Below are 16,502 nucleotides of genomic sequence, written 5' to 3'. Positions count from 1 at the left end.
TGCTTTGAGAGGTTGGTGATGAAACATATCAACTCCCACCCGAGAGGCAGGACATGCTCCAGTTGGCCTACTGGCACAACAGGTCCACATCAGATGTCATTTCATTTCCACTCAACCTTGGAACATCTGGACAACAAAGGTGCATTAACCAGGATGGTCTTTATTGACTACAGATGGGCATTTAACATTATCATCCCTTCAAAACGAATCAATAAGCTTCAAGACCTTGGCCTCAATGCCTCCTTGAGCAATTGAGTCCGCGATTTCCTCATTTGCAAACCCCAGTCAGTTTGGATTGGCAACATTTCTTCCACAATCTCAGTCAGGTGCACCACAAAGCTGTGCGTAGCCCCCTGCTCTACTCACTTTATACTTATGACTGAGTCCAAGGACAGCTCCAATGCCATACCTAAGTTTACTAATGACACCTCAGTTGTGGCAGGTGGTGACAAATCAGCATATAGGTGAGGAGTCTGAAAATCTGGCTGAGTGGTGCCACAACAACCACCTCTCACTCGCTGTCAACAAGACCAAGGAGCTGATTATTGACTTCAGGAGGAGGAAACCGAAGGTACATGAGCCAGTTCTCATTGGATGATCAAAGACAGAGAGGGTCAGCAACTTTATATTCCTCCGTATTATCATTTCAAAGGACCTATCCTGTGCCCAGCATTAAAGTGCAATTATGAAGAAAGCACGGCAGTGCCTCTACTGCCTTAGAGGTTTCCAAATATTTGCCATGACATCTAAGACTTACACTTCTATAGGTGTGTGGAGGAGAGTATATTGACTGGTCACATCATGGCCTGGTATGGAAACATCAACGCTCTTGAACGGAAAATCCTACAAAAAGTAGTGGATATGGCCCAGTCCATCACGGGTAAAGCCCTCCCCACCATTGGGCATATCTACATGGAGGATCATCAAGGGCCCCCACCACCCAGGCCATACTTTCTTTTCGCTGCTGCCATCAGGAAGGTGGTGCAGGAACCTCAGGACCCACACCGCCAGGTTCGGGAACGGTTATTACCCCTCAACCATCAGTCTCCTGAACCAGAGGGGATAACTTCACTCGCCCCATCACTGAACTGTTCCCACAACCTATGGACTCACTTTCAAGGACTCTTCTCTTCATCTCAGGTTCTCGATATAGTTGCTTATTTATTTATTATTATTATTTCTTTTTTCCCTTTTGTATTTGCACACTGGTTGTTTGCCCTGTTATGTGCGGTCTTTCATTGATTCTACTGTGTTTGCAGGATATACTGAGTATGTCGGCAAGAAAACTAATCTCAGGGTTGTATATGGTGACACATGTACTTTAATAATAAATTTTAATTTGAACTTAAATGAGACACGTGCTTTTCTTAACTATTTATACATGTTACATAAAATGTACAACATAATTTCTTGTATCCTCACAAATATTGGTCATAGAGGTCACAGTGGTCACTGAAAATTAAGAACACAAAACTCCTGAATAGAAGTGGAGTTTTTTAATATAAGAAAATAAGATACCCAATACCAATAAAAACCATAAAAATTGCTTCTGTAGTAATTTTATGAATATTTAACACCCACACATTTAAATTTAGCTATTCTCATTATGTGGGCAGCTTAACCGCATATCTTTATAACTTACTCCCCATAAACAAGGTCAAAATACAAAGTCAATTACATTATTTTATTTGCAATAATTCTCAAAGCATCTGGTGCAGGAAGGGATTAAATTCACAGGTGAAGTATGGAGTTGGATCTCAGATACATTATTTGGGCTGAGCTGGAGAGATGATAAATCAACAAATGATGCTAAAACTCATCTGAGAATTTTAAAATACTTATGTCAGAAGTATTGGTTACAAGCATCCATCAACTTGATGATATCTAGAAAATGTCTGGAATATCTTAGCAGAATTTCAATCTAAGCCTTATGCTTTTACCTCTGACACTTTGACAGCTTAAAATTAAAAATACTTGTCTTAAAAGCTTCTGCACAAAGATAGGGTATTATAAAAAATTTAAATAGTAATCATGTAACATTTTAAATTTGATTACACCCCCAGATTAAATCTGAGGTGTGCTATCATCGTTCCCTTCAGAGGAAAGGTCTCAGAGCTCCTGTAATTTTGTAGAGTTTATAAAATAGCTTTAGATTTGATCTTCACAAAAGAAAAACATTTCCACTTGCTTGCAAAGATTTATAGTTTTTGATTTCTCAAACAAAAGCAAGGTATTGGTTGAAATAATGCTTTTACAATGTAGGCTATTTTTTTGGAATTATCTTACTCCCACTGACAGCCATTGGAATTAGTTTTTCTCTGCATTCCATTGGTAGGTGATTTTCAATTAGTACGTTCAAAGGCATCTTGGCAGTAACAAAACCCTGTCTAAAAACAAAATAATAATAACATTTAGCACAAATTCAATATACGGATCCTAATTGCATTCTTCCAGACAAGAAATTCTGCAAATGCTGGAAAACTTGAGCAACATACAATAAATGCTGGAGGAACACAGCAAGTTAGGCAGCATTGTTGGGAGGGGTGGGGGGGTGGAATAAGCAGTCGAGATTTTGGGTCTTGGCCCAAAACGTCAATTGTTTATTCCACTCCATAGATGCTGCCCATCTCCAGTATTACTCCAGTAGCAGAGAGTTACTCCAGTATTTTGCTTAGATTCTCCCAGGTCAATTTAGAATTCTTGAACAAAGAAAACATTGCACATTTAGACAGAGATGTAACGTAAAGATTTTTACTCCTCATGAATGTGAAGGATGTAAGAAATAAAGTCAATTCAATTCAATGGCCTGAGATTTGCTAGTAAATATCAGAATGTCTGGGTTTGCCGTTGCAACATGTAAAATCGACTGCACAAGTTCCAAACTTACAGTAGTTAACACTGCATCACAACAGACCAGAGCACTGGACTCCTAGTAAAGTCCAGCAGCTTTTGTGATGCTGGACTTGCAGATTTTCCGAACCATTGATTGTTATTACCAAACAAAAATCTTACCTAGAAGAATTATATTTTTTCAGTGAACACGCCCCAGTGAAAAGTGATGCAGTGAGGAACAAGCCAAACCCTTACCTTTTCATTAGCAATTCCAAGTCTTCTTTTTCAATGGTTCTTCTTTTAGCATGTCTACTGTAAACATCCATATCTGCACAGAGCTGTTTGAAATACAATTCCAAGCTGCAATGAAAAGAGGTATTTGTAAAATCTGCAACACATATTAATATTACTGCAATAATGATAATTAATTTGAAGGAGTAATATTTGAATAATTTGCATTAGTTTGTGCATGAAGCTCCAACTTGCCATCGGTCAACTGCTGTAAACGTCTCCTTCTTCACTCTCATTTTAGCATAGTGGGTAAATACAGACTTTACAAAGCTGCTTGGCAAAATTGTCTTCTTTCGCTTATGTGTTGTCCTTTTTGGATTGTCATTTACTTTTGTGAGTGGTTTTCGTGCCCTGTTGAAAAGGGATGCAATAATTAACACTGAACCAAGCAATCAATTTTACATGATAATGAGACTGATTTCAAAATCAAAAAAATGTATGTCAGATCTATACCAGGTTTCCTAGTTCCATTTCACCTTTGTAAGCAGACTATTTCGTCATACCAGGAGTTTACGGCCTGATATCTCGTCAGAATACCCATATCATAGGGGGTCTAACCATCAATAATCATACTGTCAATCTTCCTCACAAATGTCTCTTCATTTTTTCATCCAAACCTTAAGGTACGAGTATATTGGATATGAACTTGAATTTAGTTTGTAATTCCCCTTCTGAGTAGTAAATAAGACAACACTCCAGTTAGAGAGGTAAACTCTGAACCTAACCAATCTCTGTCATAGAAGATTCTCATCATGAATCTGTGGAACTCCTATTGGAATGGAAGGACACTGAACTCTGACCCACAACCTACGGACTTACTTTCAAGGACCCTTCATCTCATGTTTGTGATATTTATTGCTTATTTACTCATTAATACTATTTCTTTCTTTTTGTGTTTGTAGTTTGTTGTCTTTTGCACACTGGTTCAACACCCAAGTTGGCGCATTGTTTCATTGATTCTGTTTCGGTTATTATTCCATTATGGATTTATTGAGTTTGCTCACAAGAAAATGAATCTCAGGGTTGTATATCATGACATGTGTATTTTAATAATAAATTTACTTTGAACCTAGAAATTAACAGATAGCATATAAAATATCCTTCAGATCTCCTGAAGCTCTGGTCTTGGGATGTGACTTGTACATTGATATTCAATTCATTTCACTACTACAGGTCCTCCCCAAGTTAGGGAAGTGTTCCATTCCAGTGAATTGTTGGAAATGCGGCCATGAACCGAGCTCCCACTGTCAGGAGCTGCCTATGGCTCCACAGCAGCTGGCAAATCCACATCACTTCCATGTGCTAAATTACATTTTCAACTTTCTAACTTGAAACACCTTAGAAACATAACATTTTCAACATTTGAATTTCTTGCCGTGTTTGAGACATTTCATTCTTAGAACTAAGCACTGTGAAGTGTGGATTTCTGAAGGACAGACCAGGGGATTGTTGTCTGTAAAAACCATTAATACCTGACAAATCTACAGCTCTTAATTTGGTGCATTTTGTAGATCAACACTGCATTACTAATGGTCATTCCTTTTTCCTTCCAGCCATCCACACTTAATGCAAATACAGAAATGAAGTTATGCATCACATAACAACGCTACTTACTGTCTCCCCAGTATTTTCAAAAAGTGTGGTGTGGTCAGTAATGGGGAGGATTTCAATGCCTTCTCATTTAGTTGGAAAGTCCTTCTCACTTTTATTACACGTTTTCAGATTATAAAGGAAAGGAAAAGATGTGGATTAGAATGCATGTATAACTTAAAGAAATTAATTTTGTCTATTATCTAAAGACAAATAAGATCTGCTTTAATAATTTACTTGCATCACACATCACTTACTTTTCAGCTGCAGTTACAATTACATTGCAGTTTTAGTGACTTTGTCCATCTTAGAGATTTACCTTTACTGTCATCTTCTTCTTCATCCATTTCATCAGATTCTATGTCTCCATCAGAATCAGTTTCTTCCACCTTTTCTGTGTCTGTTTCACCAACTGCCAAACCTTCGCCGTCCAGTCTAGCCAGGCCAGACCTTTCGCCGTCCAGTCTAGCCAGGCCAGACCTTTCACCGTCCAGTTCCGGCAGGCCAGACCCTTCACCGTCCAGTCCAGCCAGGCCAGATCCTTCACTGTCCAGTCTAGCCGGGGCAGACCCTTCACTGTCCAGTCTGGGTGGTTTAGACCCTTCGCCGTCCAGTCCGGGCGCGCCAGACCCTTCGCTGTCCAGTCTAGCCAGGCCAGACACTTCGCCGTCCAGTCTAGCCAGGCCATACCCTTCGCCGTCCAGTCTAGCCAGGCCAGACCCTTCACCATCCAGTCTAGCCAGGCCATACCCTTCGCCGTCCAGTCTAGCCAGGCCAGACACTTCACCGTCCAGTCTAGCCAGGCCAGACCCTTCGCCGTCCAGTCTAGCCAGGCCAGACCCTTTGCCATCCAGTCTAGCCAGGCCAGACCCTTTGCCATCCAGTCTAGCCAGGCCAGACCCTTTGCCATCCAGTCTAGCCAGGCCAGACCCTTCGCCGTCCAGTCCGGGCGCGCCAGACCCTTCGCTGTCCGGTCTAGCCAGGCCAGACACTTCACCATCCAGTATAGCCAGGCCAGTTCCTTCACTGTCAAATCCCAAAGATTCCATTCTTTTCATTTTAGCACCTTCTATTATTTCATCTGCTTTAACATCTCCCATTCTTTCACTGACTACTTTGGCATCCTTTATGTTTTCACGGCCTTCAGCTTCCACAATTCCATTATCCACATTATCACCCTCCACTCTCATTCCAGCTTCTTCAGCATAGTCCATTCTTTCAGTATTTGTTAAAATACCCACAGTTTCACCATCTTCAGCTCTTCTAACATTCACTTCACGTTCTTCGACTGTTTTATCATGCATGTCATCAACTAGCATCCCCTCAGAGTAGTGCAGTGTGGGGGACTCCTGCAATGATAAGTTCTGTATGGTATCCTTTGGCTTTTCCAATTCTGCAGATAAACAGGAGTATTATCACAATAAATTCCCTCAGAAGTTATATATTATCAGATCAATACTGAAATCAAAATATCTTTTCTAAAACTCTGCAATCCTTGTTTAAAATAATTGATTTGTTAATTATCAAACAGGTCACATGGCAATTTGCTGATAGCAAGGCTATGTCGCTGGTGGTAACAGGAACACGTCTCTGAGCAAGAATCACTTGCATGGTGTTTCCAGCATCTTGCCAGATTAAGACAAATGGTTATAACCCAAATCCGATGGTCCTGATAAATTTATTGAATTAATAAGTTAAGATGTACACGACTCTACAACATTATACAAGGGAATTTAAGTTTAAAAAAAACAATAGACGACAAGCATGTCAATCAAGGGCACTAGGAAAAAGAAGTTCCAGATGATGGAAGAGTTGCAAAGACAAAATTGCTGCACACTTTAAGAAAAAGTATGAACCAATTCTATGGAGTAAATTCAAAGAAAGTTTAAACATTTTTCTAACTAATTTTCTCTCTTCTCTTGCCTTTTTCAGCTACATTTTACTAGGATTAGGGACTCTTTGGCAATGCATTCAAGTATCTATTTGCATTTCTAAATAGTGTATACTGGCCAGGTACTGACAATGGAAAACACAATTCCAACTGATTGAATACCAATGAAAAGCAAGTTTTCTCAAAGTTCATTTTTGCACTTTTGAGTCTGAACCTGGTAAGATTTCCCAGGAATCTTATTTTATTTCACCTGAAAAAACTTTTATTGTGCTATGTGCAGTAAGTAGTTTTATAATACACGTTGGCTTCTTAACATTGTATCTTGTTCTGACCAAATGGAACGCACTGGGCTTTCAGACTTCTTTGCAAAGTTTAAATTTTGACTCATTTCCAAATAAATGGAATGAACATCAAAATATATATAATGTACTGGGAGGAACCTAAACCTTGTTACTCTTCTTCATCAGGACTCAAACTATGCAACATAATTAGCAAAGACAAAAACAAAACGATGATATTGATTTATTTTAAGATCATTAAGTTTTCTTTACATTCATTTCACACTAGGATTTGCCATTTTAAATCATCCATCCCATCGTCAGAAACAGCTTCATATTTACACTAATTTTCTGATTTTCCTTCTAGATTGGTTCTTCGCAAAAGCAGCAGGACAGCTGCTTCTCCTGATTCCCAATAATCATGCTGGTGCTCTTGAGTAACAATAAAGACAGAACAGTTAATTTAACTGGATGTCTGCACACAGGGCTTCATCAGTTGGTATGACACAGGCAGTGCCTGCCATTCATGCTTACAGGAGGCCTACACACCAGGGCCCCTCAAATCAACTAGGAACTGGCTTTCCCAGTGAAAGGTAATCATTAGGGGGTGAAATGCAAAAAAAAAGTCTGTTCAAGGTCAGGTGCTGTGAGTGGAAGATCCACTTCAACAATTATTCTGCGCCTATTTCCATTTGCTTTCTTCATTTTACATTATCATATGCAAAAGCAAAAGATTTGATAATTTGCTTTTCAAAAAAAATTATTGCGTCTCCAAATTTGCTCAATTCCAATTAAAATTTTCATGCAAAGTAAATTTTGAGATCTACCCACATAGCTTAATGTAAATTATTTTACAATGCCACCTTTCCTTGCTCTATGTTCAAATAATAAATATTCAAATAACATTTCTAGCCTTATTTCAACCAAGATTATACATGCATAACTAATCCTTTGAATAGACATCACTTTCCTGAATATATGAAATGACAACTTCTATGAAGGAAAAGGAATTACAACTACTTTTGTGTTGATCTGTTTGGATATTAGGTTAAAATCTCAAATTAAAAACATAAATTTCTATAATTTCTCTGTGTCTAACAGGAAAAAAGTTAAAATTACAGTATTTAGATTTTGAGTTTCATCTTCTCTGTTGGATGTAAAATAAAATGTCAATATGGAAATCTGAATGATTTGATGAAGTTAGTATGAAACCAATTTGGACAGAAAAAGGAATCTAATTTTAGAAAAAAATTCCAAAAGGAAATTTGAAATTTGATAGGAAGAATGTGTCCCGTGCAAGTTACAAATGCTTGTCAGGCTATAATTGAACTAATTCTGCTGCTTGTAACCCAATAAAAAGCCTGATATGTCCTAAATAATACAAAACACAACTATTGCTTCAGAATCTAGTGAATGCAGCAACGTTATCAAAACAGTCTGAAAAACAATACCGTGACCCGTTGGCTTGTCACCCTCACATCGATCTTCTGTGAGCCTTTCTGTTCTATACACCATCCGAGGGTCTGTTTCAGTCAAGATCCTTTGTTCAACGAGACGAGGAGTCTTGTTTTTTTCTGTAAAGGGAGTCTTTACAAATTCTTCTTTATCTGTTGCTGCTAACTCCATCTGTTTCTCTAGGTCAAGCCCAATGTCCAGGCCAAATTCATTTCTCATTTCTTCATTCCTGACTGAAACAGCCTCCATCCCATCAGTTACTGTTTGCTGGTGTGAAGTGTGCAGTTCAGCAATACCACGTTCATCCTGCTGTACATTTGTAATAGATTTCTCTTTCCCTGTATTGTTGCTGGTTGCTTCTTGCACGTCTGCAAGTTGTTTTTCTACATTATTAAAGAATCTTTTTTTATTATCTTTTGGATTGTCAGACAACATATTAAGACAATACAAATTTCCCTTATCAAAAGTTAAAATACAAACACTGAGAATATGAAAACTAAAATCACTGTATATTACTCAGTAGGTTAAGCAGCACCTGTGGAGAGAGAAACAGTTAAAGGTTTCAGGTTGATAATCTTTCACCTGAAATGTTAATGTATTTCTTTCTTCACATACGCTGCCTGATCTCTTAAGTACAGTGGATTCTGGTTAATTGGGCCATCAGTTAATCGGGGCAGCCATTTACGTTATCTGGGGCAACTCTTAAAAAAGCAAAAAGTAATCGAAGAAATTCCCTTTAGTTGTGTATGTGGCCTGTTTACACAACTATGTTATTAATAAAAACGCAGGAGACGGGAGCTAAGTTTCATGGTTCTTTACTGGTGGAGTCCGAACTTGATGGTCATGTACAGGTCCATACATGCTTAATAGCGCATGCAACGATGTGTTACTACAACATAAAGTAGTCCCTTATTATAATGTAGGCTATACGGTACACCTTTGTTTTCTGGGACACTATGCCACTTAACTGGGGTAGGAGACTGTTGACGAACAGTTTTTAACTATCAATGGTCATGTGCACTTGCGTGACCAATAGACACAACACTGTGATTTGAGCAAACAGTTTTTAAATAGTGTCAGTTGTGTTCAAAAAGCAGTGAATTTGTCACTGATAGTTCCCTTGAAAATTCATCTAATTGGAGCTGCTGCCTAATTGGGCCAAAATGTACTGGTCCAGATGTGTCTCAATTAACTGGAATCCACTGTATTCCTGAATCTTCCCTTTGACAGTCAAAATCTTTTTAAAAGATAAAAATTTCAAGAGGACTAGAATATAAAAGCACAGATCTAATGGAGAGATTTTATAAAGCACCGGTGAGGCCTCACATGGAGTATTGTGAGCCAGTTTAGGCCCCTTATCTTAAAAAGGATGTGCTGAAACTGGAGAGGGTTCAAAGGAATGATTGCAGGTTTGAATGGCTTGAGCATTTGATGGCTGTAGCCTGTATTCACTAGAATTTAGAAGAATGAGAGGTGACCTAATTGAATCCTATCAAATGGTGAAAAGCCTTGAAAGTGTGGATGCAGAGAGGATGTTTCCTATGGTGGGAGAGTCTAAGACCAGAGGACATAGCCTCAGAATAGAGGTACGTCCTTTTAGAACAGAGATGAGGAGGAATTTCTTTAGCCAGAGAGTGGTGAATCTGTGGAATTCTTTGCCATAGGCAGCTGTGGAAGCTGATGGGAACTAGAGGAACAGGTTTGCAGGCAAATCATGGAAAGATGTAGAGATTACAGAGTTATTGCAGTGGCTAATTTTAACATCTCCAGTATTGACTGAAACTGCCTTAGTGCCAAGGGCTTGAATAGGGCAGATTTTTGCTATGCGTATCCTGGAGGGTTTCTTGAAACAATACATAGACAGTCCAAACTAAATCATATAGTAGTGAATGAGCCAGGCCAGGTGAGAGAAGTTTCAGGACAGGACCATTTTGTAAACATAGAAACATAGAAAATAGGTGCAGGAGTAGGCCATTCGGCCCTTCGAGCCTGCACCGCCATTTATTATGATCATGGCTGATCATCCAACTCAGAACCCCGCCCCAGCCTTCCCTCCATACCCACTGACCCCCGTAGCCACAAGGGCCATATCTAACTCCCTCTTAAACATAGCCAATGAACTGGCCTCAACAGTTTCCTGTGGCAGAGAATTCCACAGATTCACCACTCTCTGTGTGAAGAAGTTTTTCCTAATCTCGGTCCTAAAAGGCTTCCCCTCTATCCTCAAACTGTGACCCCTCGTTCTGGACTTCCCCAACATCGGGAACAATCTTCCTGCATCTAGCCTGTCCAATCCCTTTAGGATCTTATACGTTTCAATCAGATCCCCCCTCAATCTTCTAAATTCCAACGAGTACAAGCCCAGTTCATCCAGTCTTTCTTCATATGAAAGACCTGCCATCCCAGGAATCAATCTGGTGAACCTTCTTTGTACTCCCTCTATGGCAAAGATGTCTTTCCTCAGATTAGGGGACCAAAACTGCACACAATACTCCAGGTGTGGTCTCACCAAGGCCTTGTACAACTGCAGTAGTACCTCCCTGCTCCTGTACTCGAATCCGCTCGCTATAAATGCCAGCATACCATTCGCCTTTTTCACTGCCTGCTGTACCTGCATGCCCACTTTCAATGACCGGTGTATAATGACACCCAGGTCTCGTTGCACCTCCCCTTTTCCTAATCGGCCACCATTCAGATAATAAACAATGATCATAATTCTATAATTTTTAAAAGACTAATCCTTAAGTAAAAGTGTTAAATGATGGAAGGCTAATTACAACAGTATTGTCATAAACACAAGAAATTCTGCAGAGGCTGGAAATCTTGAGCAACATGCACAGAATGCTGGAGGCTGATTTGCTGAGTCCCTCAAGATTTTGTGTATATTACAGCAGTATTCGGCAGGAATGGAGAATGTAGGTGGGCGGGGGGGGGGTGGTAAATCTACATCTGACATGTGAAAGTCTTTTAACAGCCAGGAAGGCAAAGTTCAGGAACAATGGAAGGACATGAGATATAATGGATTCCACTTAATTGGGCCACTGGTTAATCGGGCTGGCCGCATATTTGTGACAATTCTCGAAGAACAAAAATGAATTGAGAAAATAGCCAGGATTCCCTTTGTTTATTTGGGACACTGCTGGTTAATTTGGACAGGAGATTGTTGTGGCACAGCTTCTAACTAGCGTCAGTCATGTGCATTTGTGTGGCTATTAGACCCTACACTGTGCTCAGAGCGAACAGTTTTTAAATAGTATCACCTGTGTGTGCTTGTGTTATATTATCCCTTTCAGCAGATGGACGCCAATCAATAAGCAGTGATTTCCATGATTTCTAGCAGCTGAAACTGTAGAAATTCTGGCATATAAACAGGATATAAACATGCAAATGCTGGATATTGGAATAAACATTCAAATAAAAACTTGCAGCACACAAATAAAACAAAATGGATCAACATGATTTCCCACATAATTCTGTTCATGTTGTAATAAAATGTCCCTATCTTAAGCATGAACCTGCTTATTCAGATGCCAATTGTCAAATATTTGTATCTGTTGTAACTTTGATTTTATTTCAGAAGAGTACTTTTCTGTAATTAAGATTCAGTACGTAAGTACTTGCAATTACTCAAAGACTTCTGGTTCCTAAAAAGAAAACCAGTTACTTGTAGTTTTTGACTGAGTTAATTCGAAAAAAGGACAGAAAATTTAGAAATTACTGCAGAAGAAACTATAACTGGCAGTGGCAAAAAAATCATACACAATTGATTCTTCTGCTTTGGCATCTGAATAGACGTGGATAAATGTATCTATATGATAATCACACTGATGGTTATGCTATCAGGAATGTGACGAAAAACCAAGTTATCAGAAGATTGATGCTGATGAGAGAGATAAGAGAGACAAAAGGGAGAAGCGTTCAAAATGTTAATGAGAGACGAGAGAGATTAATGAAAAGAGACACAGTTCCGAGTATTGACAGACCGGTTGCTTTGAACCTGAACTGTTTGAAGATTGATGGACAGGCGATACCCCAGCAGGGGGATAAAAGGAACAGGTTCGCTAAGGCAAGACAGACACCACAAGATCATGAGATAACGAGACCCTGGAAGTGCGGTGTGCCCCCACAAGTTGTTGGAAGTTTGGAGGTCTGGTCGCGGGACCGACCATAGACGCACAGGGTGAAAAGGTACGATCGGAGGGAACCTGGTGTGCGTGTCCGCACTTGCCTGGGTGCTGGGTTCATTGCGGAAGAACGATCGTATCCGGAACGGAGGGGTCACAGTCGGTGACCTCAGAAGACATGAGAAAGGGCTCGCCTGAAAGCTAACTGCGAGGAATATCAAAGGTCTGTTTGAATCCGATTTGCATATCATCATTCGCTCTCTCTCTAACGGCACAACAGCGATTGCTGTGAACTGTACTAAGCTGAACTGAACTCTGCGTCACTTGAGACTGATCATTTTACCCCCAGACTGCGATAGAGCTTGATTGATTCCTATTATCCTAGTTGTGTACATGTGTGTTTTATCATTGCTAACCCATTGCATTTATATCCTTACGATTAGAGTACTGTGTTACTTATTTCTTCAATAAAACTTCCTTAGTTCCAGTAATCCAGACTCCAACTAAGTGGTCCATTTCTGCTGGTTTGGCAACCCAGTTACGGGATACGTAACAGGAATTACCATTTGTATACAAAATAAAAATTTAAAAAATTGAAATCTGAGAATTCAATTTTCTGCACTTAATTTAAAAGTTAATTCAGTGTTTATAGAGACTGATAACAAAATAAACATCTGATTCAATCTGTGCAATCCAGTACATCAAACCACCGATATTCACCTCAGCAAAACAGAGTAAAGTGGATGACTTTTCACCAGGATTATCCTTACCCAAAGCATACTCCAGGTTAAATTATTCAGCCCCAATTTTCTCCACGTTGTCAGGACTAGCTTACATGGGTCTCTCTGCAAAATATCATGAATCAGCTTGCCTTAAATTTTTAAGTAATCTACTGACTCGCCAAGTTCCAGATATAGCAGCCAAACATAAATGCCACCGATTATTTTATCCACAATACACATAAATGCTAACTAGAAGCCATGGTGTCACATTAGCACCAACGCCTTACAGAGAATGGAGGGGTGGGGGAAAGAGGGTGAAGGGCCTGTGTGGTTAATATAGGGAGTTAGGAAAGCAGGGAAAGAGGGTGAAGGGCCTGTGTGGTTAATATAGGGAGTAAAGTTCGCAATCTCTGGAGTCCTCCTGATGTTATGTGCTACTCAGGGCAAGAATAGAAAGATAGAACAAATGAATGAGTGGCCGAGGAACTGGTGCTGAGGGCAGGGTTTCATGTTCTTGGATTACTGGAACTTATTCTGGGGCAGGGGTGACCTATGCAAGAGAGACAGGCTACACCTTAACTGGAGGGGAACTAATATCTCCGCCAAGAGGATTTAAACTAGTTAAGTAGAGGACACAACCAGAGAACTAGGTCAGAAAGTGGAGGGACTGAGAGGAAGATAGAAGTAATGACAAGTGGGAAAAGGCAGGAGCAAGGTAATAGTGGCAATGGGATGGACGGGTTGAAATATATGTATTTTTATGCTAGGAGTATTAGGGGATGGATCAGTACTTGGGTACATAACAGAAACTTTGTTGAGAGAGGAATGGGATTGGATTGGATGCTTAACATTCCAGGGTTTTTATGTTTAAGATAAAAAAAAGAAAAAGGGGAAGGGGGAGTTGCACTATTAATCAAGGACAATATAATAGTTGTACCCAGAGAGGACATAACAGAGGGCTCATCCACTGAGTCTCTATGGGTAAAGCTCAAAAACAAGAAAAATGCAATCACTCTAATGGCATTATACGACAGAGCCACCCCTCTCCCAATAGTCACCAGGAAACTGAGGGACAAATATGCAGTTAGACATGGGAAAGGAATAAAACATCAAGGTTGTGTAGTGGATGACTTCAACTTTCCTAATATAGACTGCAACATCCTTAGTGCAAGAGGTATAAATGGGATAGAATTTGTTAGGTGCATCCAGTGTTCCTTAAATCAATATGTCAATAGTTCAAGAGGAGGGACTGTACTGGACCTGGCCTATGAGTCAGGCCAGGTGACTGACCTTTCAATGGGAGAACAGTTAGAGAACAGCGATCACAACTCCTTAAATTTAAAGATAGCTAGGAGAATACTAAACTGGAGCAGGCAAATTATGAGAGTATTATGCAGCAACTAGGAAGAGGAACAATTGTTGTGGAGTAAGTCCACATCTGACATGTAGAGGGCATTTAAAGAACAGCTGTATAGAGTACAGGACATACATGTTCAAATAAGGATAGAAGACCCAGTATGGCAAGTTAAAGGAAGCTTGAATGTCGAGAGAGATGGTTAATATAGCAAGAAGAAAAAGGAAACATACGTAAGATTTAGGAAGCTAAAATCAAACTGAACCCTTGAGGATTATGAAAACACCAGAAAAGAATTCAAGATGAGAATTAGGAAAACAAGGAAAGACCATAAAGGTCTTTGGTTTAAAGGATTAAATATAGGATCCCAAGGCATTCTATATATACAATGAGAACAAAAGGATAACTAGGGTTAGACTATTCAAAGATAAAGGAGGAAATATGCACTTGGAGGCAGAGGATATAGGTGAGGTCCCAAATGACCATCAGTGTTTTACCAAAGGGAAGGTCGTGGAAGATAGAGCAGAGTGGAGTGTGTTAATTTACAAGGGCATTTTGATATAGAGAAGAGGTATTGTTGATTCTCCTAAGAACATAAGATATAGGAGAATTAGGCCATTTGGCCCATTGAGTCTGCTCCACCATTTCATCATGGCTGATCCAATTTTCCTCTCAGCCCCAATCTCCTGCCTTGTTCCCGTACCCCTTCATGCCCTGACAAATCAAGAACCTATCAACCTCTGCCTCAAACATACATAAAGATTTGGCCTCCACAGCTGCCTGTGGAAAAGGATTCCACAGATTCACCACTTGCATGCTGAAGAAATTCCTCAACTCCATTCTAAAAGAATGTCCCTCTATTCTGAGGCTGTGTCCTCTGGTCTTAGACTCACCCACCATTGGAAACATCCTCTCCACATCCACTCTGGCAAGGCCTTTCACCACTCGATAGGTTTCAATTATGTTACCCATCATTCTTCTGAACACTAGTGAATACAGGCCCAGAATCATCTAATGCTCTTCATCTGACAAGACATTCAATCCTGCAATCATTTTCGTGAACCTGCTTTGAACCTTCTCCACTTTCAGAACATCCTTTCTAAGATAAGGGACCCAAAACTGCTCACAATACTCCAAGTGAGGCCTCACCAGAGCTTTATGAAGTCTCAACATTACATCCTTGCTTTTATATCCTAGTCCCCTTGATATGAATGCTAACATCACATTTGTCTTCTGCACCACAGACTCAACCTGCAAATTAACCTTTAGGAAATCCTAAACAAGGACTCCCAAATCCCTTTATGTCCCAGTTTTTTGTACTTTGTCTCCATTTAGAAAATAGTCAACCCTTTTTCTTCTACCAAAGTGCATGACCATACACTTCCTGACATTGTATTCCATCTGCTACTTCTTTGCCCATCCTCCTAATCTAAGTCCTTCCGTAGCCTCTCTACTTCCTCAAAGCTAACTGCCTATCCAATCTTCATATCATCTGTAAACTTTGCAACAAAGTCAAAGTTATTAACATAGAATGTAAAAAGAATCAGTCCCACCACAGACCCCTGTGGAACACCACTAATCAGCAGCAGCCAAGCAGAAAAGGTTCCCATTATTCCTACTCTCTGCCTCCTGCCAATCAGTCACTGCTCTATCCACGCCAGAATCTTTCCTGTAATACCATGGGCTCGTAGCTTGTTAAGTAGCCTCATACATGGCACCTTGCCAGAGGCCTTCTGAAAATCCAAATCCACAATATCAACCAATTCTCCTTTGTCTAGCCTGCTTGTTATTTCTTCAAAGAATTCCAACAGATTTGTCAGGCAAGATTTTCCCTTAAGGAAACATTGCTGACTATGGCCTCTTTTATCACGTGCCTCCAAGTACTCTGAGACTTCATACTTAATAATCAACTCCAACATCCTCCCAACCACAGAAGACAAGCTAACTTGCCTATAGTTTCCTTTC

General features: G+C 39.9%; 1 protein-coding gene across 1 annotated transcript in view; it reads right to left on the bottom strand.

The window, feature by feature from the left end:
- Positions 1 to 1,279: 1,279 nt before the first annotated feature.
- Positions 1,280 to 16,502, bottom strand: part of cenpt (centromere protein T) — a 58,056-nt gene continuing 42,833 nt past the window's right edge. Inside the window, exons 11-16 of the mRNA XM_063067561.1 lie at positions 8,334 to 8,720; positions 5,033 to 6,106; positions 4,738 to 4,825; positions 3,319 to 3,474; positions 3,088 to 3,192; positions 1,280 to 2,387 (exon numbers count right to left, since the gene is read on the bottom strand). Coding sequence (XP_062923631.1) covers positions 2,264 to 2,387; positions 3,088 to 3,192; positions 3,319 to 3,474; positions 4,738 to 4,825; positions 5,033 to 6,106; positions 8,334 to 8,720 — 1,934 coding nt within the window. The 3' untranslated portion in view covers positions 1,280 to 2,263. The remainder of the gene's footprint in view (positions 2,388 to 3,087; positions 3,193 to 3,318; positions 3,475 to 4,737; positions 4,826 to 5,032; positions 6,107 to 8,333; positions 8,721 to 16,502) is intronic.

The sequence above is a fragment of the Mobula hypostoma genome, chromosome 14, assembly GCF_963921235.1.
Source record: "Mobula hypostoma chromosome 14, sMobHyp1.1, whole genome shotgun sequence".
Taxonomy (NCBI): Eukaryota; Metazoa; Chordata; class Chondrichthyes; order Myliobatiformes; family Myliobatidae; genus Mobula; species Mobula hypostoma.
Note: the sequence above shows the minus strand (reverse complement) of the source record. Positions and strands in the feature narration are given on the sequence as shown.